General features: G+C 35.8%; 1 protein-coding gene across 1 annotated transcript in view; it reads left to right on the top strand.

Moving 5' to 3' along the window:
• LOC150075966 (disco-interacting protein 2-like) overlaps positions 1–27067 on the top strand; it is a 579017-nt gene that overhangs the window by 315003 nt on the left and 236947 nt on the right. Inside the window, exons 4-9 of the mRNA XM_090387840.1 lie at positions 4312–4440; positions 6863–7132; positions 11226–11372; positions 18387–18442; positions 18638–18695; positions 22405–22478. Of these exons, the coding sequence (XP_090243966.1) occupies positions 4312–4440; positions 6863–7132; positions 11226–11372; positions 18387–18442; positions 18638–18695; positions 22405–22478 (734 nt within the window). The remainder of the gene's footprint in view (positions 1–4311; positions 4441–6862; positions 7133–11225; positions 11373–18386; positions 18443–18637; positions 18696–22404; positions 22479–27067) is intronic.

Below are 27067 nucleotides of genomic sequence, written 5' to 3'. Positions count from 1 at the left end.
AATATGCAGAAGCAGACATACCTAGTAAAATGTTTATTCATTCTAGGTATGTATTGCATAATTTTATTTAACCATAGATGTTTTTTTTAAATTCCTACAGCCATATTTCTGTAACCATTCAGAACTGCTCATAACAAGTAATGAAATTCCCTGTGTGTGCATGTAATAATTAATGGTATACGTCATTATCTTTTATTACAAATGTTTCTAATGTTTTAAATATTTAAATTGATTGCTTAATTGTAAAGGCTTCTACTAGAATGTTTCCTGTGATTAATTTCTCATGAAAAAGATTAGGGAATGACCTTTATAAATGTTTTGCCTGATAGTTTTGCATCCATTAACTAAATGAGTTAAGTCATAAGCTTTACATGTGTAACTTAATTTGCTTAATGCTGTTACATAATATGGAGCTTTATCACTATCATTTCATATGAAGTTTAAATTACATTAGTCTGCATTATAAGAAATTTGTTTACATCATGGCAGAGATGATTCTATTTTGAGGAACTGGGACTTAGAAACTTAAGATAACTGTAAACAAATTATTCTTAACTTCTTAAACTTATTTCTTCAGATTCAACAAAGTAGCTTTCATTTATGAGAAGTAGCCTGTATTTTTTGATACATTTGTTTCAATAGAGGTTTTCCACTGTGTTAGTAAAATTTAATTCCGCATATGCGCATACGTATTCCTGCACATTTTTTGCAGTTATCTTATAAGATAGTATTTGGTCTTCTCATTTGAATAAAATATAATTAACAAATAGTTATAATATTAAATTATTACATTAATTATTTTTAAATGATAATAAGCAATATGACTTTGAGTTTTTATTATAAAACATTGTTATGCAATGGAATTCCAGTAGTCTGTTTTTATCAAAGTACAGTGCAACTTTGATACAACGCCAATGTTAGGCAACAACTTTATAGATGGGGTGCCAAAAATTTTTTAACTTTTTTGTCCCAATTTTTTTTTTAACATTGTCCCAAATTTTTTTGACATAAATACTTTATTAAAAAAATAAATATTTTATTTACTAATGTTTTATGAATATGCAGAATAAAAAAGACAAAGTATTAAAGGTGCATTTATTGCTCCGTGCCCGAGCGGTCAGGAGTGGGAGTGCAGTAGCACACGCTCCTTGAGTAAACCAGGGTTCACGACCAAATACGGAGGATGCAGAAAGGTCAGGGAATGACCACCGCATATTCCCGGAACAATATGGCCTTAGTTGCTAATGCTCCTAAAAACCAAATAACAATAACAACAGCCCCTGACTGCTAAATATGGTCGATCTGCCAACCTGCGCTGGACCAGCGTGGCAGATTATGGTCCATTTCCCTCAACATGAATTGTTGAGGAGGCTTCCATCCTGCAGTGGGCTGCAGTTTACCTTTCTTTTTTTTTTATTGCTGCATTAAAATGTAGCTGCCACTTTTCTGACCATTCTTGAAGGAGTGCTGCTTGTCACAGATCATTAATTATAGTAAGTCATTCATAGCGAGAACCTCTGTTATTATGTAGTACATACATTCAGATGAGATGTATTCCCCTTTGCATTCTACTAATACATTCATTCCATTTACATTCTACTGATACACAATGCTGTTATGGACTTATATTTTATGCATCCATTCTGAAATAGTTATACAATTTAGTTTATTTTCCAGAACTGATGACAGTGTTTTTTTCAGTATGTAATTCTTAATAGTGGTCAGATACAATAAATGAAGATGTTCTGAGCACACTATCACCTCATTAATGTTTTCAAGCACTTTAATTCTGGTGCTTTTTCCTTATAAGAGTCACTCCCTATGTCACTGGTCTTTCGATTGTCTTCCTACTGTTCACAAAGGCCGTGATTTCTTCCTCACTCAGGTAGTGTGCAACTGAAGCCTCCTCATCCACCCAAACCCAAGCAGCCAGGTCATTTGCTCCAAGACTGTCACCAAGTACTTTATAAGCAGCCTTTGCTTCTTGGTTGGAGATGTGCAGAAATTTGCCTTTAGCCAGTGGGTGGAACAGACTTCCATCCTTTGTTGTGGAAGTTGATAGCCTAAATAAAAATTTAAGGCTGAGCTAGACAGGCATTTGGAATGGAGGGTTTTTTTTTTTTTAAGGAGTATTAGCAACTAAGGCCATATTGCTCCGGGGACATGCGGAAAGGTCAGAGAATGACCACCGCATATCCCCGGAGCAATATGGCCTTAGTTGCTAATGCTCCTTAAAAAAAAAAACAAAAAAAAACAACCTCTCTATTCCAAATGCCTGTCCAGCTCAGCCTTAAATTTATTTAGGCTATCAACTTCCACAACAAAAGATTGGAAATATGTTCCACCAATCAATGGGGAGAGTGGTTTTTTTTGGCTGATGCTGCATAAGTTTGCTTTCTTGCATTGTATGCCTCTACTAATGACATGCTTGCTTCCTACTGGTATTTTCAACATCTGTGCCAGTTACCTTACTGTTATACGACGATCTTATCTCACAATTACACAGGCACTGTGTATGGTTTCCATGGTGACAACGGTAGTTGGAGTACCAGGATCGTCGATTTTTGTGATCTAAATCGCCTACGAGATGTGCTGTATGGAAGTGTAGATTCAACATAAGCATCTTTGAACCTTGTATACGCTTCAGCTGATGTTTTCTTGTGACATAAACAAAATTTGAGAGCAGCATACTGTTTCACGTAGGGTTGGTTATTGTTGCGTAGGCGAAACTGAACAGGCATAAACTTGACCAACCGTTAAAGTCACACTGTGCCCAGCAGTTGGTGTGTATTTTTGATGTGACGGCAACTTTGTCCACATTGTACCTAATTGTGGTGTAATGCGTAGCGAGGTTTTTTATTTTTATGATAACACCAAACATGAAAGGTATCAGAACCGATAGTACTGTGCATGGGTTGAAGGAGATGGGAGAGGGTTGCTGTGGAAGTAGCCTCAGTATTTGAGTTGTCACCTAGAATTTGTGCGCACGAGTGAACTGTGAAGTTGCTGATGTGATGCAGCTTGGTTTGGTCTTAAAACACCGGGACTTCGGCTTTTATCGACGCGCAGTGGCTTTAGCTTGTGATTTCCAGTCATATTTAACATAGTAATTCTCTCTCTCTCTTTGTTAATTTTCATGCAAGCTTTGTTGGGTACCATTTTAATATCCAGTGACTTATAGGTAAGAAATTGTGACGGTACAGCGCTGTTTCGTCACAGTTGTACAACTGTTCATCTCTGAATTCACCACCTTGAATCACATTACGTAGAAAATCAGGGAATACTGCTGTAATGTCACCAAATGTAGATTCGCTTACAAGACTAACCTAGGATATCTCCACTAAGTAGCTTATGAAATTTAAGTGCCTGTGCTTCCAAAATTACCCAATTTATTGGTACCATCACTACTCTTCTCTAGAAACTACTTGTATAAGCATTGGTCTACATCACTGTTTTCACCAAGTCTAGCTTTATTTCTTTAGAGGCCTACTTCATCTTTTACGGAGTCTACGAAAATGCAGTCTTTTTTCCTCTTTCATCCAACCGCGGATCGTTCCCTCTGGAATTCCACACTCGCGAAATATGCTACATTTTGTTTCGTCACTCTTAACCCTTTGGATAATTTTTTTAAACTTTTCTTCTTCATTTGTATAATATTTTCTTTTGGTGGCCATTGCTTCAGCCCTACTAATTTACTAATTTTGTCGTGTATTTATTTCTGATGCTCTAGAATTTACCGTGTTTTTAAAAAACCAAACTGTCCAGCCTATCGTAGTGCCGAAGTGAAATCATGTGATTTCTCTAAAAAACTTGTCAGTTCATGTATATTTTTGTCTAGCAGGTGCTGTTGTTTACAAAAATTTACTTTGTAGCAAATGTAATGCACTTGACGAACGGAGCCGTTTTCCCCTCTAGAGGTAACTGTTCGTAATTAGCGTTCCACAGATATACCCTTTTATTGCATCCCCAGCTGAGGGTAGAAACTGGTTTTACAGTAATTAGTCTGACAGTCCTGTTGTTTACAAAAATTACTCTGCAACTGAATACCGAATTTATCCAAGCGAATATACAGCCCATTTTTAGCAGTTTCTCCTCTTGGAAATATGGTAGTAGGTTGCACAGTATTCACTTCTTCCAGTTTCCAATATGAAATTGCTAGTTCTTTGAACACACTACTTTTTCTTCATAATTCGTTTTGGGATGGGGGTATGATCTTACCCGTAGTATTAAGAGGGGCATTATATCGAGGTCGCACTGTATTTGTCTTACTAGGGAGATAAAAATAAATATATTTAATTTCTTATATTAAAGAGGTTCGTCAAGAAGCAGTCCAGCAAGCCTTGGCAGCCATGCAGAACCGACCAAAGCCTTCCCTCCCAATGCCCTCCAAACGAATTTCTGTGATGGCCACTTCCCCATCAAGGGAGCGGCACCCTTCTGGTAAGTGTATCAAGATCAGCAGGTTTTTATATGCTTTGTAGCTAAGTATTTAATATAAATTCTTAGATATAAATAAAAATAACTTGTAAATTGGAATAAGGGTTTAAAAGATAATTTAACTTCATAATTATTAATTAAAATTTTTAATAATTTCAATCACCTTGCTTTTTTATTATTGAAGAATATTTACTATAATGAATAATTTTTAAAATTAGATTGCCACTGATTTTTCAGTCATTGCATTAATCTTATAAGAATTTAACCTAAGTCTACTTTTGTTCAAGATGTTCAGAAAATTGCCACCCTCTTTTAAATCTACTCCCTAGATACTTGTAGGCTTATGAGATTTTCATGCATGTCTGTGTCTTCACCCTAATAACATTTCTGTTTTTAGTTGTTTATGTTATCATTAAATAGCTTATTAGTTCAGTTGTACCCATATTGGGTGTGGGATAATTCCTCCTACTGGGTTTCAGTAAACTGTTTAATTTGTAGTTTCTTCTTAACATAGAGTACTGTATAGTGTTATTTTATTATTTTGGTTACTCATTTTCTTATTCTTTTCATGACTTACTGTTATCAGGGGCAAACTTCTCCCAGAGAAATTCTCACCCAGTCAGCAGACCAGTTTTTTTTTTATAGTTTCCAGAATGATAAATAGAAAGAAGGGTCATCATTATGTTTGTAATATGGAGTGTGCATTATTGTACAGCATAAACTGTTGGACTGTCTGCTTTGCCAAACAATGCATAATGCAACTATCTTTAAAAATATCCAACTTACAAGAACACAGACCCTAATGGATGCCCTTAAGGATGGTGCATCTAATGGATATCATTGGGGACAGTGCAAATCCTGATAAACTCTTTTTACATTCTTAAAACTGATACATTGCCATCACCAAATGAGTACAGCATTAAACTTAAAATTCAAACAAGTAGTAACAGATGGTGCAATTTTTCAAAGAAGTTGTATTGTATTTTTTGCATTTGCAGAACTGACCGAAGCCATGCCACACACACACAAAAAATAAAATAAAATAAAAAATCCTGAAAAAATATAAAGAGCAGCAGCAGTCTTTATAGGATATTTAAAGAAATAATACATAGTGATGTTATATACTTTGAATTAGTAAGTTTTAAATTCAGAGGGCCCATCATATATTATTCTATCTCATTATATGCAATAATGTGTTTGAAAGCATGAGGGCAACATAATTATTGTAAACCTTTTATCTGCTTTATGGATGCTTCTTGAATTTTCTGATATACAGTGTCTAATAAAACCAAAGATAAATGGTAAATGTTTAATGAACAATAATAACTAATGAAAGCAAGGAGTAATAAGCATGAAAAGTGGGATTAAAATTCAACCGCTTGTATATACACATTGACAATATTTTTAACAATATAAATTTTGTAACTTACAATATTTAAAAAATACACACAATTTTTCCTCTTAATGACATTCATGGTTAATAGCATAAAAAATAAATAAATGCTAAACATTCATAAATATGGAATTTCAAACCATGCACATAGCTATACAATACAGTACTACTGTGTATACAATACAGTACCACTACTATGGCAAAGAAATGAAACAGAAGCAGTTGTTAATATTGCTTTCTACAACTGACGTCAGTGATCTGCTTCAAGCACACAATGGAGAGCTTACAAATGAAGACCTCCTTGAAATGGCAAAATGTGAAGAAGCTGAGGAAAAAGAAGATTTAACAGCTGAAATTTCTGTTCATTCCTTCACTCTCAAGTGGCTTGATGAAAAACACATAGAAAAAGCAACTGAGATTTTCGAGTCACAAGGTTCAAATTTCGAGTGCACTAAAAAGTTGCCACAGATTTAAAAAATGCTTATGCATTCTATTGTGAAATTTATATAGGAAAGAGAAGACTGCTTTGGAAACAAATGACTCTTGAAGCATTTCTGAAGAAGAAGATGACTACTCCATCTGCTTCCAACAAACCAGCAATGAGTAACAATTTACTTGAATTTAAAGGCTATGTTTTCATTTCTTTGGGCAAATAAATCACTGTTTAAGCATAAACTGCTGTTTTGTTAACCTTTATCTAATATTACTATGGTCAAATTTCATTGTAACCCCTGTTTTTAATATTATGTCTATGGGAAATAAATTCCCACTTTATGAGCTTTTGCTTTATGAGCATGTGCTAGGAACAAATTAACTCCTAACTCGGGAACTACCTGTATTTATTTATTTCATTTGATTAGCATATAGTTAATGTACCAAAAGACTATGAAAGCATGATAATTCAAATAACTTTCTAGATTGAATTATATTCTCTCTCTCTCACCTGTTTTATCACTATTCCATGGCATTAATAGAATGTGTTATTTATTAGCTTATTCAGTCATTAAATTAAATATTTTCTTTGATATTAAGACTCTTCATCAGATGAAGATAGTGTCATTAATGAAGGTAGCACTCCTGAACAAGAACGTTCCTCACGCCCTCTTATCCATCAGCCTGTTAGTTCGACAACACAGTCTGATACCTCAAGTACGTCTTCAGCTCGAGAAACACCTCCACCACGAGACCGGTATACAAGGTATAATGGCCGGACGGGAAGAGAGGATGAAAGACGAACAGACTGGAGGGATGGAGGTGACCTAGGAACGCCTGTTGCAGATGTTTTACAAAATCTTACACCTAGTAAGCATACACACGATTGTATAATCAATCCTTATTATATAAAATTTTTATGACACACATACATGCATACCTACACTTAATTTAATTTTTAAATTTTTAAAAATTTGTCATAAAATTTTCTTGACTTTAATAAATTGAAATTATGAAATTTATATATGAAAGGAATTTAATATTAAAGGTGTGGCTTGCCACACTAATTTTTACTGTGTTATGTGAAATTCATTCATCATGTGTAATTACTTAAACAACAGTATATAATTAGATTTATTTTTAAGCAGTAATACTTCAAGAAATATCTCTGAATTTTTCAAAAAAAAAAAAAACAACAAAAAAACCAAACAAACTTATTTTTAAAATAGTGCAGCAAGTAAGAGAGATAGAGACATACAGAAATGCAATGGCTGTTGCCAGAATTTTATTCAGTGATAAATGTTTACATTGTTAATATTCTTCAATATAATCTATTTCTGCAACTACACACTTCTTCCATTCCTCTGATCAGATCATTAATTTTTTGAAGTTTTCTTTTGTAAATGCTTTTTAGGTATTTTGTCGGGTTTGATTGACTTTCGTGAATTAACTGAAATTGTTTTTGTTTCATATCTTTTTTAAATTTTGGAATAGTCTAAAGTTGCATGGTGCCAAACCAGATGAATACAGTGGGTGCAGCTTGATGGGAATGTTTTTGTCAGTCAAAACTTGTTGAGTGATGTAGCACTTTGTCATGTCATGGACCCACCATTTCATCTTTCATCATTTTTTGTTTTTTTTTTTTTTATAGCAGATTGCATCTCTCAACCGTTTTAAAACTTCTTGACTATATTAACAGTGACATCATATGGAACAATTTCTGATATTGTTATCCCTTTATTGTCAAAAATATGATCAGCATGACCTTCAATTCATCTGTAATGCTACTAAATAACACTAACGTGAATCTGTAAAACGTCTTTATTATGATAAAATAAAATACGTGCATACTGATTGTATAACTATGTGTCAAAATATTAAAACAAAATAAAATAAATGTTGTATAACAAGAATAAAATTTAATAAAATATATAAAATTAAAAGCGATAAAAGTTGTTTAAAACCACTAATACAGGAGCTTTCGGCAGCAGCAGCTGCCTTCATCAGCTGTAGTGGTTGTAGGATGACCGACAATCTACACATACCACAAAACATGAGATTTTAGCTGCTGTACCATTTTTTTTTGGCCATGTTGATAATGTTGTTTTCCATTGGGAGCTCTGAATCTTGGTCAAAGTCATACACTCAAAACTCATCACCTGTTATTATTTTTCATATTTGATTATGAATACAAGTTTTTCTTTCATTTAGTTAAGGGCAATGCCACATAAAGATTGGAGTCTCCAAGAAGATAATAGAATTTCAAGTAGAAGTTGTAGGAATATGTTTATTTATATGATTAACCTGAAACTCTAACTTTTAATTGCAATTATATTGAAGAGGAATGTGGCAGTATTTTCAATTTATAATTAGAAAACTTATTGCTTCTGCATTGTAATAGAATTCATTCCTAAAAGTGTTTGCTGCCAGAACACAAACTTGCATCAAAACGAACTGCAGTCTTTGTGCTTTAATGCAAATATGTGTCCATTCAATTGTAGTCAGTAAGTGAGGTCTGTAAAAGGAGAGGCAAATGAAATGGGCAACTGTCTGAAAGCGGCACACTAATTGAACCATATTGTATTATGGCTGGGATTTTGCTTATCATCAGTTGTACTGTCTCGATAAAAACTGTATACATGGTTCACAGTTTCATACATTCTGTGCTTATGTTGCAGTTATTTTATCTAGTTAAGTATTTTCCACAAGAAGAAAAGGTCAAAAATTTTTAAGATTATGCTTGTTGAATTTTGATTCTTTAATTTGTGAAAAACAAATCATCATCCTTAGTATGTGTACCTACTGATAAAAAATATTTGTGTAAAAAGTGTTTTCCTATAAAATTTACCCTAAAGGATTGTTATAATGGATCCACAGCCTGGGAAATTGGGACTGAAAAGGAACAAGGATGGACAGTACGTTGAAGCCAATGACATTAAATTACCTTTTAATAATAATACCATCTGACACTGAAATAGAATTCTATTTAAATGATGTGGATTCTGAATCTTGTTCAGATGCATCTGTTGTTGATGAATGCTGCAAACTACAATGCTTGTGTTACTTTTAATGATGATTCTTCACAGAAAAAAATCCCTTCCATTTACTAAAAAGCAGTGCCTGCCTGTTCGAGCCCCAAAAAGATGTGCCCTGCAGAAAGGACCTTCACAAATATAAGCAGCAGTGAATGTTTTAAACTTATTATGACTGTAGAGTAACCTTAAGATGTGCATTGAACCTGATTAGATGATCTGAGATGGAGAAGTGAGGAGATTAAGAACAAGAAAGAAGAGAATTATGAAAAAATAAAAGTAGTCAGTGACAGCTGATCTCACTTATTACTTAAGTGAAATATAGATTTTATATATAATAAAAAATACAGATCTTATATGGGCATTTTTTATAGAAATTTCAATAGATTATGTTATAAATCTGTGCTGTGAAAAATTAAGTTTCATGACATTTTGGCAGGCTTCGGTTAAAAAATTGATGATTTACAGATAGCTGGAGTTTACCTACATTTCTGGCATATTTATATTTATGATTGCATCATTACTGCTGAGCAAAGGTAGTTATTTGCTCATGTGTTGTAAGAATAACTTGCATTGTGAGAATGATATTTGTTAGAAATCTTTTTAAAGAAAGATCAGAAACTAAATACAGTAAACCCCCGCTATTCGTGGGGGTTACGTTCCTGAGAAATGTCGCGAATACTGAAAACGCGAATACTGAGTTATGGCTCCCATAGTAATAAAGGGGTTCCGTTCCAAAGTATGAAATATATAAGAAAAACTAGTCTAAAATTTTGTCTATGTATGTATTATATGTACCTTCATAATATGACTATGTACATAGACAGTACATAGTGAAATGAAAGCATATGGCATCGAAATGAAAATAAGAAACAATTTAATATTAAATGTAATATTTATTAGAAATTTCAAACCAGCACCTTTACTTTGCTAGCAAAAAAAAACATCCCGCCACTGCTATCACCAGTTTCCCTAAAGTGTTGATAAAGGAGTTTTGCCTTTTCGCGAATGATGAGTGAACTTAACGGAATTTTATTTTGAGTTTGGTCTTCTATCCACAGATTTAAAGCCTTTTCCATTTTTTCTAATTTAACATCACGAGTTACGGAGCAAATTTTTGAAGCAATTAGCGCGTTTTCACGGACACTACGGCGGATTTTTTCTTCCGATTTTTTGATTGATCGTACCGTTGACTCATTGATTTTATAATGTTTTGCCACTGAGGAGACACTTTCACCATTAGAAATTTTATCTAATAACTCAATTTTATTCGCTAATGTCATCACCTTTTTTGCTATTTTCACATTTCTCTTGTTATTCATAGCCATATTTTTGTAGGGGTTAGAAAGAACTTGTCCACAATAGTCACTTTCTTCCGTTAACACACTCGAAAAAGTCTGTTTTACACTACAAAACGGTAGATTTATCACTTTTGGAAGCATATCAATTTATAAATTGATAAATTTATTCAATTTATAAACATATAAATTAAAAGCAAACGACGAAACCTTCCATGCAAATGCATAACACATACTGAACAAGGATTAGCGAGAAACATCCACGCTCGCGATTTTGTCACCCCTCTCCCCCCACCCACTGAGCGCTGTTTTGACCGGGAAAGATAATTTTAGCCACACCCATGTTTTTCATGGTGGAAAATATTCACGGCGCTTTAAAATCCAAATTTTTTTAGGTTTCATTTTATATTAAATCGGCGATCGTGAAACCACGAATACAGATACCGCGAATAGCGGGGGTTTACGGTAATTTATTTATTTTCAATCAAATGCAAATACACAAAATATAACATGTATAAATACAAATATACACATATTTATATATTTATATACTCCCGAAAACCTTTAGTAGAAAGAAAAAAAAAAAAAAAAAGTGTGTAAAGTTTTTGATTTGTTTATTTTTTTCTTTCTTAGATATTAGTCCTCAACCAGATGTTACCAGCAATACATCAACAGCTTCAAGAAGAAACGGTACAGATCACCTTAATCGTTTTAATTCAGCTCACATGTCTTCAGTTCGAGTCACTCAGCATTCTTCTACTGGCTTAGATTATCCTACTGGTTTGTAGAATTTTGCACATTATTAATTGTTATTACTATTTAATGATGAAATTGCAAAAAGTCAGAAAGTTAAGATCTTTTAAGAGTTAACAAAAAAAAAAAAAAAAAATTAAAACCTTTGATTGACATTCATAAAGGCAAATTGCTGGAAAGGATAACTTATTCAGCATTAGCCTTAAAAAAAAAGTCACTTAGTTTCCTTCTCCTTTCTACCCTTTCCTTAAATTTACATAAGCTTTCTTGTTCTAAGTATAAGTCATAATTTATTCCAACAGTTGATAATCTTCAATTTTTTTTTTTTTTTAATATTAAGTTGATAACTACCCTTCTTCAATTTCTATATTTAATTTATTCAGTCTTTAAATGCTTCAGTCAAGTCTGCTCTCTCTCTCTCTCTCTCTCTCTCTCTCTCTCTCTCTCTCTCTCTCTCTCTCTCTCTCACTGCTATCTTCATTAGTTTAGTGGTTTTCCACTTAGTTAACTAGGCCTGGAACAATAATGCTTTAAAGATATAATAAGGCCAAGTATCTTTTAAATTAGTTTTCCCATTTAACATTTATTTTTGTGATTCATCAATTGTTGTTCACATTGAATAGTATTCAGATAATTCTTAAGACCATCATAATTTCTCTTTTGAATATTAAAACCCTTCTTTTTACCCTTAACAACAGTTATCTCTAGGCGCTTCCATAGCCAAGTGGGCAGGAGCAGCAGTGCGTAGCACAAAAACCAAATAACAGCAGTGCGTAGCTCCTAAAAACCAAATAACAAACAAACAAGTTATTTCTATAGATATGTACAAAATTAATACATTATAATCACTCTCTGCTAATGCTTCCTTAATGCAGAAGTTCTCAAATCAGTTGAATTCTTAATAAAAATGAGGTCAGAAATATTGTTCTCCCATGTGGAATTTCTAACACCTTGATATAAGAGGCAATCATCACAATTATCAAGGTGTGTACTCTGTGTGAGCAATCTCTTCACAGCTTCCCATCTATTTCTGGGCCCCTGTATGTCTGCATAATTTTTATATTCATCAAACTCTTTCATTTTTACTTTCTGTCATACCTGGCTGATTCCGTAATATCTTTTGCCTTTAGCCAGCATGTGGTTGATTGCTGGAACAAACTTCCATCTGTCGTAGAAGTTAATAGCTTAAATAGATTAAAGGCAGAACTACACAAACATTTGGAGCAAGTGGATGGGCGAAATTAGATTCCCCCCCCCCCTTTTTGGCTGATGCCATATAAGCTTGCTTTCTTGCATCATGTGCCTTAGCATTAGCTAATGTATTTTTGTTAGGTTTTATAACGTAACCCCTTTTTGTGCTGGTTCTTAGTCCAGTATAACACGGTTTCGCATTACACGAGATTTTGTAGGAACCAAAGGTTCCTACGAGGGTTACCTGTACTTAATTTTAAATTTTATTGTCCTACAGTTCAGAAACTTCTGGCTTTCACCTTGTAATGAGGACCAGCACTTTAAGTATCTAGGTGTTATTGTTTCTTAATCCCACCAGTACATATGTTGTCTTATAAAACAAGCGTGCATGTAGTGAGATTTCTCACAAATTTAAATACTTACAACACAACTATTTATGATATTTGTCAATTTTTTCCCCCCTGGTCGTATTAAAACCATAACCTAAGTGGTCACCATCAGATTTTCACACCAGCCTTGATTTTTTTTTAAATTTCTTCTTATTATTATTATTTTTTTTCTTGATCATTAATCCTGTGTGCATGGGAAAAAAATATAAGTATCATATTGATAATGTGATCATAATGAGTTATTTTTTAAAAATCTTACTTGGTTAAAAAAAATGGGCATTTGGGATAGTTTTCTACTAAAATTTTAAGAAGCTTAAAACTGCAGGATGTGATACACACACACACACACACACACACACAGACACACACACACACACACACACTGTGCTGCCACTTTATTAGGTACACCTACCTAGTAGCATGTTGAGCCTCTTTAACCTTCAAAACAGCCTGAATTCGTCTAGGCATGGATTGAACGAGATGCTGGAAATGTGCAGGAATGGAGTACCATGCAGACGTGATTGTGTCATGCAATTTCTTGAGATTCGACAGAGGTGTAGGCCTGCAGCGAACAGCTCTTTTCAGCTCATCCCAAAGATGTTCAATAGGATTGAGGTCCACAGACTGAGCAGGCCACTGCAGCAAAGAAAGTCACTGTCATGTTCCTGGAACCATTCCATAGTGATTCGGGCTTTGTGCACCGGCTCATTATCCTGCTGGAAGTAACCATTTGACTGAAGATAAACTGTCAACATGAACGGATGCACTTGGTCAGCAACGATGTTTAGGTACGATGTGGCATTCAGACGTGAGTCTGTGGATATCAATGGACCCAATGAGTGCCAAGAAAACATTCCCCACCACCTTGCACAGTAGTCGTAAAACATGACAGGTCCATGGATTCGTGTTGTTTTCACCAAATTCTGAGCCTTCCATCAACATGATGCACCAGGAACGTCGAGTCGTCAGACCAAGCAACTGTTTTCCAATCCTCGATAGTCCACTGCTGAGGTTGCTGTGTCCACAGGAGGTGTGCTCTCTTGTTCTTCATTGATAACAAAGGTACACGATGTGGCCATTGGCTGTTGTAGCCCATTCGCAACAAAGTGCGACTAGTGGCTCGTTGCGATATTTTGTTCTGCACACCAAGGTTGTATTCTGACGTAAGGTGCGACATTATGGCCTGTTCGTTTGCTCACATAATTCTAGCCATCCTCCTCTGACCTCTCTCATCAACAAACGATTTTCTTCCATAGGAGTGCTGTTGAGGGGTTGTTTTCTGTTTGTTGCACCATTCTCGATACACCCTTGAAATTGTGGTGCATGAAAAGTTCAGGAGAACTGCCATTTCAGAGATGCTTTGTCAAACATGTCTTGCGCCTACTACTATGCCACATTCAAAGTCTGTTAGATCACTCCTTTTCTTCATTCTTGCTACTTTTTGTATGCTTAACTGATACTAGAAAGGTTGTTCTGCTGCATTTATATCCACAACTGTGGTCATGTGACTTGCAATGTTGTGGTACAAACCATTTGTGTGCACAGCAGGGGTGTACCTAATAAAGTGGCAGCACAGTGTGTGTGTATATATATATTTTTCTAAAACCCCAAAATTTGGACTTGCACCAGAGCAAATGGCTAAAATTCTGAAATATCAAAAAATGACATCAGTGGTTCATTCATTTTTAAACAAGGGCAGAGGGTTCCGGGAAAATTAATGGAGGCACTAGTTAAAGAAGCACTGCAGGATCATTTAGACAAGACTTCAGCTATAGCTCGGACACAGCATGGTTTTGCTAAGGGGAAGTCTTGCCTGACCAATTTGATTGGATACTATGATGCAGTCACAAAGGAACTGGATGCAGGGAATAACTTTGATATTATATACTTGGACCTTAGAAAGGCTTTTGATACTGTTGCACATGGAAGACTGCTGCACAAATTGGAGCAGTGTGGCATTGGAGGCAAATTGCTGCTGTGGATAAAGGGGTGGCTGAGGGGGAGAAGACAGAGAGTGGTAATCAATGGACACTGCTCGTCGTGGTCTAATGTTATTAGTGGAGTCCCTCAGGGCTCAGTGTTGGGTCCATTATTGTTTTCTGTATTCATAAATGATATTGATGAGGGTATATCAAGCTTAATGTCGAAGTTTGCAGACGATACAAAGGTAGGCAGGGTTGTCAAGGACACTACTGACACTATGCTGCCGCAACAGGATCTGGAAAGGTTGAGCCGATGGGCTGAGAGGTGGCAAATGAAGTTTAACATTGACAAATGTAAAGTACTACACATGGGAAACAGCAACCCCAGAGCAACGTATCAACTCTGTGGTACTACACTGACAGTGGTAGAGAATGAAAGGGACCTGGAGGTGGTTGTGCAGGCAGATATGAAGTTCTCTGAGCAGTGCAGACGGGCTGCAAGAGTAGCTCATGGTGTATTGTCAATGCTATATAGGAATTTTTCTAGCAGGGATAAGGAGGTGATTATTCCCTTGTATAGGGCAATGGTCAGGCCACACCTAGAGTACTGTATACAGGTCTGGAGGCCTCATTTCAAGAAGGATGTGGAGCTGCTGGAACGAGTACAGAGAAGGGCAACAAGATTAGTGAATGGAACAAAGGGGTGCTCTTACGAAGAAAGCCTTAAGTTTTGCAAATTACAGTGTCTGGAGACTAGGTACTAGCGAGGTGATCTGATAGAGGTGTATAAAGCCTTGAATGGTTTGAGCATGCTCAATGCTGATGGGCACTCAATGCTGACTAGGCACCAGCGAGGTGATCTGATACAGGTGTATAAAGCCTTGAATGGTTTGAGCATGCTCAATGCTGATGGGATTCTTCCTCTCGCTCAGAATAATCACCTGAGAGGGCATAAATTCAAATTGAGGAAAGACAGATGTACGATAGACGTGCGGAAATTTGCCTTTAGCCAGCGGGTGGTTGGTTGGTGGAACAGACTTCCATCCCTTGTCGTGGAAGTTGATAGCCTAAATAAGTTTAAGGCTCAGCCGGACAGGTATTTTGAATGAACAGAGGGGTGAAGTGGAAGTGGTTTTTTTTTTTTTTTTTTTGGCTGATGCTGCATAAGCTTGCTTTCTTGCATCAAATGCCTCTACTAATGCTAATGCTATCCTATCTTTATAGTTTTCATATTTTGGATAATGCCCCTTCCCCTCATTCATGTCTGTCATTTCTCAAAACTTTTAATTTACCTTATTTAGATTGTACAAATTTTGTACATTCAATATATCATCATGACACCATGTTTCTGCTATTCCAACCCTTAATATTACAACAGATACTTTATTCTCTGACAAAATGAGAAATTCAGAACATCAGGTAATTTTCCTGTTTTATAGTTAATCTTGTAGTTTCTAAATCATCTTCCACTTTTGGAAATTGATTATCATATCAGGTTAAATCAGAAAAATGTTTTTTGTTTATTCACTTCCAAAGTTGTGAATTGTGTGAAACAAGAAAGAGAGAATTGTGTTCTTCTGTTTACTAAGGAAAGTATTTTACTGCAAATGTGATTACACAGTTTGGAAATTACCTTTGAAAAATGAACCTTTAATAAACATTGAGCTAGCACAAATTTCATTAGTTACATGTGTCAAGGTTTCAAATCTGAATTTTCAAATCATAGGTTTCAAATCTGAATTTTTTGCGACCATGTTTTAAGTAGTTTCAGATGTTGCAGAATTAAAATAAATAGATGAAGCAGTTGATCAGGAGTTCCCAAATGAACAGAATTTGTGTCAATAAATAATTATCAAGAAGAATAAAGATGATGAATAAAATTCCAAGTTTATTTAAAATATATTTTAATCCATTTGAAAAAACTTCAAAAAAATTATTTCTTTTAACTCACTTAAACTAACAGTGTTTAAAGGATGCCCTTTAAGAAAAATATCTAAGTTAAATGCATTTGTACATGAAAAAAAAAAAAGCACCTTTCATTGCATTATTTAGAGGATTTTGATGTTGAATGTAGCCATGAGTGTTCACCTGCAACTTATTACATAAAAATAGCAATAAAATTATTATTTTGTAAAGAAAAGAAATAAAAGTTCGTCAAAACAAGTATCTTTATTATTAATTTTTCTCTTGATTTTTCTTTCTCTATGGGACAACTAACTCAAAAACTGCTTAGGGATAATTTAGTTTTGGCTGCAAAGAGATCACAGTAAACCTTAGCCATCATCTGTGGACTATAAGACTAAAATCCCCCCCCCCCCAACACACACAAGGGCATGGAAATAGGATCACATACTTGATATTGAGTGGAGTTGTACCTCCATGGGCATGTAGAATGGTTTGCACATGTTGTGGTTGATGTTACAACATGCGTGAACACATCTGGAAGTGTGGATTTCTATTATCCTATATTGAAGGATGGTGGATCTACATGTATGATAGCCCATTCTGCCTCATTTCACAAATGCTCAGTGAAGTTCAAGCCAGGAGGACTTGAACAAGTAGGGAGCTACTGGAAGAAGGCAAGTTCTTCATTGTCCAGAAAATGACTCTTGGGCATAGTACATTATCTTACTGGTAGACATCATCACAATTAAGGAATATTATAGAAGACACAATAAGCTGCCTTTACTGGCTGTACTATATAAAATTACATGTGATTTGTTCAATCACCACACTGTCTTCCAGTCATTTGCTGTTCAGCCATGTTTGTGGCACCAGGCAAGGTGCAGATTTCTGTAATGTACAGGCAAAAGATGATGTCAAGTAGGTCAGCTGCTTTGGTACTTTAAGTATGGGGAATAGTCTTGCTACTAAGTGACTGATCCATATTGTATCTATGGTCACTATGATTATCAAGGCTGTTCTGTTGGTCTATATGAGCTTCTGTTGTGGTTGTATCTTGCCCCATTCATCCACCATTGGTTTTTTACCACTTTTGTCTCTGCTGGTCATCTTGCCTCTTGTCTACCACTCCTAGTGTACTTATACAATGGTGGAACATGATCTAGACAGGGGTTATTCTCAGAGATGGATGCACCATCCCATCTTGACACATGTAGCACTATATGCCACACATTTTCACACAGTAACTGTTGAATACATTCACTCAGTCAAGCTTTTATTCCTGTGGTGCAGTCTGCTTGTTCCTATTAGGGTAAGTGATCCCATTTCAGTTATGCTTTTAGTGTGTGTGGGGGGGGGGGCTAGCCTGTAAACCATTCTGGTAATGTCCCAGGCACCAAATTTTGTATGTTGTCTTTCCATTTATCTATTTGTGTCCATATGATATTTAAGGAGTACTATAATGTTTCCATTACCAGTGACCAGTTGATTGATAATCATACTTTGTAATGTGTCTTTCATTAATTTAATGCATAAGTATCTCTCTCTGCATTATAGTTATCATGTGAAAGTTATACATCTTTGTTAGTTTTGTTAAAAAAATCAGAAATGTTAAAATTTTAAAATATATCTTATAGGTACAGGAAAATGGAAGGTGTCTGCCAAAATTCAGCAGTTGCTCAATACATTAAAAGTGAGATACTTAAATTCTTCACATAATACTTAATGACTTTTAAAGTGTGGTGTGTGTGTGTGTGTGTGTGTGTGTGTGTGTGTGTGTGTGTGTGTGTGTGTGTGTGTGTGTGTGTGTGTGTGTGTGTGTGTGTGTGTGTGTGTGTGTGTGTGTATAAAACAAAGATATTGACTAATGGTAAAAATCTGTTTACAGAGACCAAAGAGAAGGCCTTTACCAGAATTTTATGTTGATGATGAAACAGAATTAGAAAGTGAGTAATTTTAAATTTGGCATTTTCTTTTAAATTAAAATATTCTCTTTAAGGCAGTGTAAAATAATACAATACACTCTTAGTTTATACATATGAGGTATTGCCCAAAGGTAATGAGAATGGTTGCAAACAAACACTATAAATACAATTTTTTTTTTTTTTTTTTTTTTTTCTAAATTAATTGGTGACTGAGTATACTTTCTATATTCCATTGATATGTAGCATGTATTTGCAGCAGTTTAAGGAGAACATGTACATTGTGGTCTGCAACTTTTTTTTTTTTTTTTTTTTTTTTGAAATGAGCAACTGGAAAGGACAAAGAGGTTGCACCAAGTTCTGTTTCAAGTTTGTTAAAACAGCTTCAGAAATCCCTGGTGTGTTATGTACAGCCTTTGGAGAAAATTATATTTCAAAAGCACAAACATTTAGGTATGGTGCTTTTGATATGCAATCACCTGCCAGGCTGAGAACCAAATGGCTGCATTTCCCTACTCTTTAGATTTATTTTCCATGCAACTTCTTGTTTCTAATGTCAAGGGAAATACATGAAAGTATTTTTGATAGGCTTCCAGTGATGGTAGAATTGCCAGGCCCTGTTTATTAAGTCCCAAGTACTTTGAAGATGACAAAATACAAAATTAGTTTAAATTAATGAATCTTTGTTTTTGAATACATTCTCATAACTGTTGGATAACACTTCATATAATGTTTCAGAATTGCTAACTTATTTTTTTTACCGCCGAGACTGTTTCATTATAAATTTTATTTCTACTGAATTTATGGATATATCAGATAAATTTTATAATATAATTAATAAAATAGGAGACTGTTTCAAACACATGTTATTGTAAATTAGGGCAAACTAAAATTCATCTGGAACAGCTTCAGTATAATGCTTCTCTGCATTAAATTTTTGTAGTCAACTGTCACAGGGTGCTCTCCAGAGACTGTGACAGCACTGTTACTGGAGAGACCACAGCATCCCTTGATGGTTGACTGCAAAAGTTAATACAGAAGAGGATTATATTTAAGCTGTTAGAGATGAATTTCAATTCTTCCCCCTAATTTACAGCATAGTGGTTTTCCCACTTGTCACTTGGTTGGAGAGGTATGAGTTTGAGTTCTGTCACTGGAGGAATTTCTAAAGCCTCTTCATTCTGGGCTGATCTAAGGTGGAAAAGAGTTTCCCCCTATGAGTTATTCCATATTTTTCAGCCTGTACAACATGAAAATCATTCTGTGACTGCACACATGTACAGATATAATGGCACAATATAGTCAAATTTAATGATGGGCCTAAAAATCAACTTCATTAATAACATTCCCATTGATTTAGAGCTTGAAACATTACATTTGTTATAGATATTACCTTTAACAAACTACTGGAATTGGCACCTGTTGCTATAATGAAGAAATTTTGAGAGATTTTGCATGTTAGCATTAGTAGAGGCACATGATGTAAGAAAGCAAGCTTATACAGCATCAGATAAAAAAAAAAAAAAAAAACCCTACTCATTTCACCCATCCATTCACTCCAAATGTTTGTCTAGTTCTGCCTTGAACTTATTTAAGTTGTTGATCTCGACTACAACAGATGGAAGTTTGTTCCAATTATCAACCACCTGCTGGCTAAAGGCAAATTTCCACACGTCTATTCTACAACTGTCTTTCCTCGATTTGAATTTATGTCCCCTCAGGCAATTAATCTGGGCAAGAGGAAGAATCCCATCATCATCATTGAGCATGCTCAACCCAGAAGGTCTTATGCACCTCAATCAGATCACCTCATGAGGTGCCTAGTTTCCAGACACTGTAATTTGCATAACTTAAGCCTTTCTCCATTAGAGCAACCCTTTGTTCCATTCACTAATCTTGTTGCCCTTCTCTGTACTCATTCCAGCAGCTCTACATCTTTCCTAAAATGAGGCCGCGAGACCTGTATGCAGTACTCAAGGTGTGGCCCGACTATTACCTTTACAAAGGGATGATCACCTTATCCCTGCTAGAAAAATTCCTGTATATCATTGACAAGACACAATAAGCTACTCTTGCAGATCATCTGCACTGCTCAGGAAAAAACTTCATATCTGACTACACAATTACCTCTGGGTCCTTTTCATTCTCTACCACTCTGAGTGTAGTACCACACAATTGATACGTTACTTTGGGGTTACTGCTAACCATATGCAGTACCATCCAAAGCATTGTTTCCAAGATTATGGACATGAATGGAATAAAGCAAGCAAACAGTGCATTCCAATTCTTTTAAACTTTAATGTGGATATCAGCAACAATATGAAACTACTTGTCATAGGCAAATCTGCAAAGTTTCATTATTTTAAGGGAGTGATTATTAAACTTTAGTGACATAAGGCTACCTTTTAGCTTTAAAAATTTTCCATGACACCAGGATGTTTCAATGAGATGTTTCTAAATTTATTAATATTTCAAAATGATTTTAAGTACAGTCCATTTCAGTTATTTGGGACACATCGGGACTAGTGCATTTTGGCCCGATTAAGCGGCTGCCCCAATTATCTGAAGTTTCACGTAAATAGTAAAAAATACAATGTATCCCCCCAACCTTTACAATTGGTTCACTGTACAATCAAATCACGTTGCGATGGAGTCACCATAGTAAAGTACCGTTCACTATACAATGTGCAGTAAGCGCCGGTCATTGTGATCACGTTTGTGAATTGAATTTTAATTCAATTAAACAGCGATTCTAATTAGCGAAAATAGGAGGAATATTATCCACATGCTATAAAAGCAAAGATATATTAAGCACAAATTTACCCTTTATTACCTTACCAATTAAAAAATTAAATGATACGTGAAAATCGGAAGAATATACATGATAATCGGAATAATTAATACATTTCTGTTCACTGACATTTGTGGGCGGGGGTTAAAATTTAAAACAGTAAAAAGATAAGCAGTCAATAACAAAGAACATGGCACACACAAATTGCAAGTAACACAAAATGTGCAAGTGAGAACGGAGTAATGAGTTACAAAGCTTTAAGAATAGGAATGAATAGAAGATCTGAAAATTAATTTTTTTATATGATTGTAGATTTCATGGAAGTGTAAACACATTTCACTATAATAACCCACAGAATTCCAGCTATCTGTATTATCGCAAATTCAGTAAGATCGAGTTTACTGTCCGTTTATGATGGATTGCACTAACAGAAAAGCCCAATAAACAGGTGACTGCTAATTGTTTTTATTGTTTTATGGTTGTGATCTCCAGAATTTCAACCGAACCATGTGGTACCGTCGGAGATAATCTTAGGGTAATCTCCAGTGCTGCGGTCTCCTGCCCCGATTAAATGGCATGCTGTCCCAATTAAGCAAAGTAAACCCTGTCTATTTTCTTGATTGATTTCTGTTTTTTAAGATTTGCCCCAAATAAACGGCTGCCCCAATTAACTGGTGGCCCAAATAACCGGAATCCACTGTGTATTAATACTTCCCCTAGAAAAAGAACTATTTGTGCAAACTTTGTTTTGCCTTCCATGGTTATAGTTACATATAGATTGATGCTATGAACTACCTTATCACAGTTATAATATTTTCCATATTTCAAAGCTCCTTGCTCAAAATTATCATTTAATTATAATTATAAGAAAAAAAATTCATCATGATTTTTGAATTGTTTAGAGATAAAGTTTACTTAATTTTTTAATATTTGTGGTTACAGCTAAACAACCAGATCCGAATTCTCCAAGACCAGAGGGAAATACAATGACTCCACTCTATGGAGAACAGTTAATGGTAATTGTGCCTCAAATATTTTTTAGGTTGTTTTGTTCCTGGAGTGAAAAAAATTATATAAAAATTACCAGTATTTTATTAATGCTTCTCGTATAAAATTTTAAGATATGACTTGGTTAATTGCTTTAAAATTAAGCTTTTGTTAATTTTCTGTTTTTTTTAAAAATACTTTAGATTTCTTAAAGACATATAGAACAGACTTTCTTGACCATGGCCATGTAATACAACAAGTACAGGTCACTGTTGAACAAAAGCCGAGAATTAGGGTTGAATTTGAAAGTGTCTGCAATTCTGCCCAGACACGATAGGAGGGAGTATATGATGAGAGCCTTGTCGATCAATTCGGCCCTGGAAAGATTGTGCAAGGCTCAAGGGGTAGAATTTTTTTCAGCCTGGACTGTACTTGTTAACAGGAAAGATTGCTTCTACAGGGATGGGATACACTTAAATAGAAAGGGTGCAAGAATTTTTGCTGATGCTGTCGAGGCAGTGTTAGGTGGGTCGGAAAACTGATAGCTTGGGGGGAGACAAAGACCAATAGATTGACAGTAGCCACTGGCAGAGGTGAAAGAGATTCTTGCACTGCTTCTATTAGAATGGGCAGAAGCCTGAAAAACAAGATGCATGGTATTTCAGAGACTGCTGGGAGCCATTGCGGTACAAGTAAACATATGGGTTGTGTTAGGGTAGCTAAGAATAGAAACAGGTGCAGGTATACTTGCGTGTACACCAATGCTAGGAGTTTAGTAAATAAATTTGATGAATTTGAGGTATTGCTCAAAACATCGAAGGCAGATATTGTTGGGATATCAGAGACGTGGTGTCACACAGATATAAGGGACGCGGAACTGCAATTTGGGGAGTACAACGTCTACAGAAAGGATAGACAGGATAGGAAGGGGGAGGTGTTATGCTATTAGTTAAGAAACACATAAAAACCAAGGAAGTGAAGCCAGTCGACATCGCTGGACAGTGCATTGTGGAGTCAGTTTGGTGTGACATAAACATTGGGAGATCAAAATTGAGAGTAGGAGTGTGCTATAGGCCTAATGACTCTGATGAGTATAATAAGGAGCTGTACAGGGAAATAGAGTGGGCCAGTAAATCAGAGTGTCTTATAATGGGAGATTTTAATTTCCCAGATATTGACTGGATTTTGGGGGCTGGTTACTCACACACTAGCAGGGCTTTTGTGGATTTATTGGACGATTGTTTTCTACATCAGCATGTTCGGGAGGCAACTAGAGGGAGTAATACTCTTGATTTGATTATCAGCAGTGATTCTTCATGCGTTAAGAATCTGCAGATAAATGAACCACTAGGTGGCAGTGATCACAGTGTGCTGAAGTGGGATTTACTCAAAGAGGTAACTACCATTAGGGGTAAAGGGAAGGGTTATTGCTTCCGTAAAGGCGACTACGATGGACTGAGACAGTATTTAAATTCTATACAGTGGGACCAACTGATGATGTTACCAACAGCAAATTCAAAATGGGAAGCATTCAAAGAACTTATCTTGGAAGCTACTAGGCTTTACATACCAACTAAGAAATATTGTTCAAGGTTTAGGCCAAAATGGATGTCAGATGAACTAATGAGGCATATGGCAGAGAAGAAAAATGCATGGGATACATACAAATTAACACATGACACAGAAGCCTATGATAGATACAAGTGATATGCAACCAAGTTACAAAGGAGGTTAGGTAGGCGAAGGCAGATTACGAGAAATCCTTGGCAAGGGATGCAAAGAAAAACAGCAAAGAGTTCTTTACTTATGTAAACTCTAGAAGGAAGGGGATGAATCAGATTGGTCCACTTGATATTGATGGGTCAAGTGTTGATGATCCTGCTCAGGTAGCTAACAAACTAAATGAATATTTTGCATCGACATTCACACATGAGGAGGTATTCAGCGAGGGGAATGCCAGAGGTGTATTCAACTTTAGAAGTAAGCTACAGAATCTTGAAATAACTGGGAGTAAAGTGGAGGAGAAACTGTTGAAGATAAACACAAGAAAGGCACCCGGGGTGGATGGGATCTATCCAGTTATATTAAAGGAGGCAGCAAAGGAAGTAAGCAAACCCTTAGCCATAATTATGAGAGCTTCTTTGGACTCAGGGGAGGTACCCATAGACTGGAAATGTGCAAATGTGACCCAATTCACAAAGGAGGATCAAAGGCTGACACAAGTAATTATAGACCTGTGAGCTTAACTTCTGTTCCAGGAAAATTAATGGAGGCACTGGTTAAAGAAGCACTGCAGGATCATTTAGACAAGACTTCAGTTATAGCTCAGACACAGCATGGTTTTGTTAAGGGGAAGTCTTGCCTGACCAATTTGATTGGATACTATGATGCAGTCACAAAGGAACTGGATGCAGGGAATAACTTTGATATTATATACTTGGACCTTAGAAAGGCTTTTGATACTGTTGCACATGGAAGACTGCTACACAAATTGGAGCAGTGTGACATTGGAGGCAAATTGCTGCTATGGATAAAGGGGTGGTTGAGGGGGAGAAGACAGAGAGTGGTAATCAATGGACACTGCTCATCGTGGACTGATGTTATTAGTGGAGTCCCTCAGGGCTCAGTGTTGGGTCCATTATTGTTTTCTGTATTTATAAATGATATTGATGATGGTATATCGGGCTTAATGTCGAAGTTTGCAGACGATACAAAGGTTGGCAGGGTTGTCAAGGACACTACTGACACTATGCTGCTGCAACAGGATCTGGAAAGGTTGAGCAGATGGGCTGAGAGGTGGCAAATGAAGTTTAACATTGACAAATGTAAAGTACTACACATGGGAAACAGCAACCCCAGAGCAACGTATCAACTCTGTGGTACAACACTGACAGTGGTAGAGAATGAAAGGGACTTGGGGGTGGTTGTGCAGGCAGATATGAAGTTCTCTGAGCAGTGCAGACGGGCTGCAAGAGTAGCTCATGGAGTATTGTCAATGATATACAGGAATTTTTCCAGCAGGGATAAGGAGGTGATTATTCCATTGTATAAGGCAATGGTCAGGCCACACTTAGAGTACTGTATACAGGTCTGGAGGCCTCATTTCAAGAAGGATATAGAGCTGCTGGAACGAGTACAGAGAAGGTCAACAAGATTAGTGAATGGAACAAAGGGGTGCTCTTACGAAGAAAGGCTTAAGTTTTGCAAATTACAGTGTCTGGAGACTAGGCACCAGCGAGGTGATCTGATAGAGGTGTATAAAGCCTTGAATGGTTTAAGCATGCTCAATGCTGATGGGATTCTTCCTCTAGCTCAGAAAAATCACCTGAGAGGGCATAAATTCAAATTGAGGAAAGACAGATGTAGGATAGACGTGCGGAAATTTGCCTTTAGCCAGCGGGTGGTTGGTTGGTGGAACAGACTTCCATCCCTTGTGGTGGAGGTTGATAGCCTAAATAAGTTTAAGGCTCAGCTGGACAGGTATTTTGAACGAACAGGGGGGTGAAGTGGAAGTATTTTTTTTTTTTTTTTTGGCTGATGCTACATAAGCTTGCTTTCTTGCATCAAATGCCTCTACTAATGCTAATGCTATTATTGTGAAAGTTTTTTTTTTTTAAAAAAATTATGATGTTTTTATGAATGCTTCATAAAAATGTAATAGAAGAATGTGTACTTCCTAAATTGAAGAACTTCTATTTAGAAAACGCACATTCTGTAAAAAGTTAATTTCCTCTAATAATAAATAAAAATGTAAAACTGTACTTATCAGCTGTTGTTTAATCATTATAAATATATTAAGCAGTAATATAAAATAATAAGTACAAGTAGTCATCTTATAGATAAAATGTCAGGTTCTCTCTCTCTCTCTCTCTCTCTCTCTCTCTCTCTCTCTCTCTCTCTCTCTCTCTCTCTCTCTCTCTCTCTCTCTCTCTCTCTCTCTGTGGTTTCTTTCTTGTTTATTCCCCTTGACTTATGGCCGTATTACTTTTCCTCTGTTAATTATTCCAAATGAGATGAACTTCTTAACCAGAACACATCTATTGTGGCATAGTTTTTACGACCGGATTCCCTTCCTGACGTCAACCCTCACCATTTATCCAGGCTTGGGATTTAAGCTGCCGATCTACTAAACCTGCCGCAGCCATATAAATGGAGTAGCTCTTATTCAGTGATGAAGCTCTCTTGTGATGTCACAATTTAATAATTTTACGCAATTTATGCTGAATTCTAGTCACCACTGAACAAGCAGGTGGCACTGCTGTAGTTCTTTTATCTCCTGGAAACATCCAAATTGCTGACTTGGTAGAATTATTGTGACCTTGAAAATACCAATAATGTATAACTCAGCAACATGTGAGTATTTTTAAATACAATTTGGTATCCTGAAAACTTCTACATCAATGCTATCAAGTAGCACAACTATTCTACTAAGAATTCCCAGTGACTGATTATAGTTCCTTAAAAATTTAATGACCTTGAAATTTCCTATGTTTTCCTATGTCCGAACATAATAATGATAGCCATTTTAAAAAAGTTCGCAGTCTGAAAAATAAAACCACCTTTAGGTCCCAAATCTTAACCTATCACTCACCCACACTTATTTTATCTAAAATATAAC

Source organism: Mastigoproctus giganteus, chromosome 13, assembly GCF_048544385.1.
Source record: "Mastigoproctus giganteus isolate SK-2022 chromosome 13, ASM4854438v1, whole genome shotgun sequence".
Classification (NCBI taxonomy): Eukaryota; Metazoa; Arthropoda; class Arachnida; order Uropygi; family Thelyphonidae; genus Mastigoproctus; species Mastigoproctus giganteus.
The sequence above is the reverse complement of the archived record's forward strand: the minus strand, read 5'-3'. Positions and strand labels throughout refer to the sequence as shown.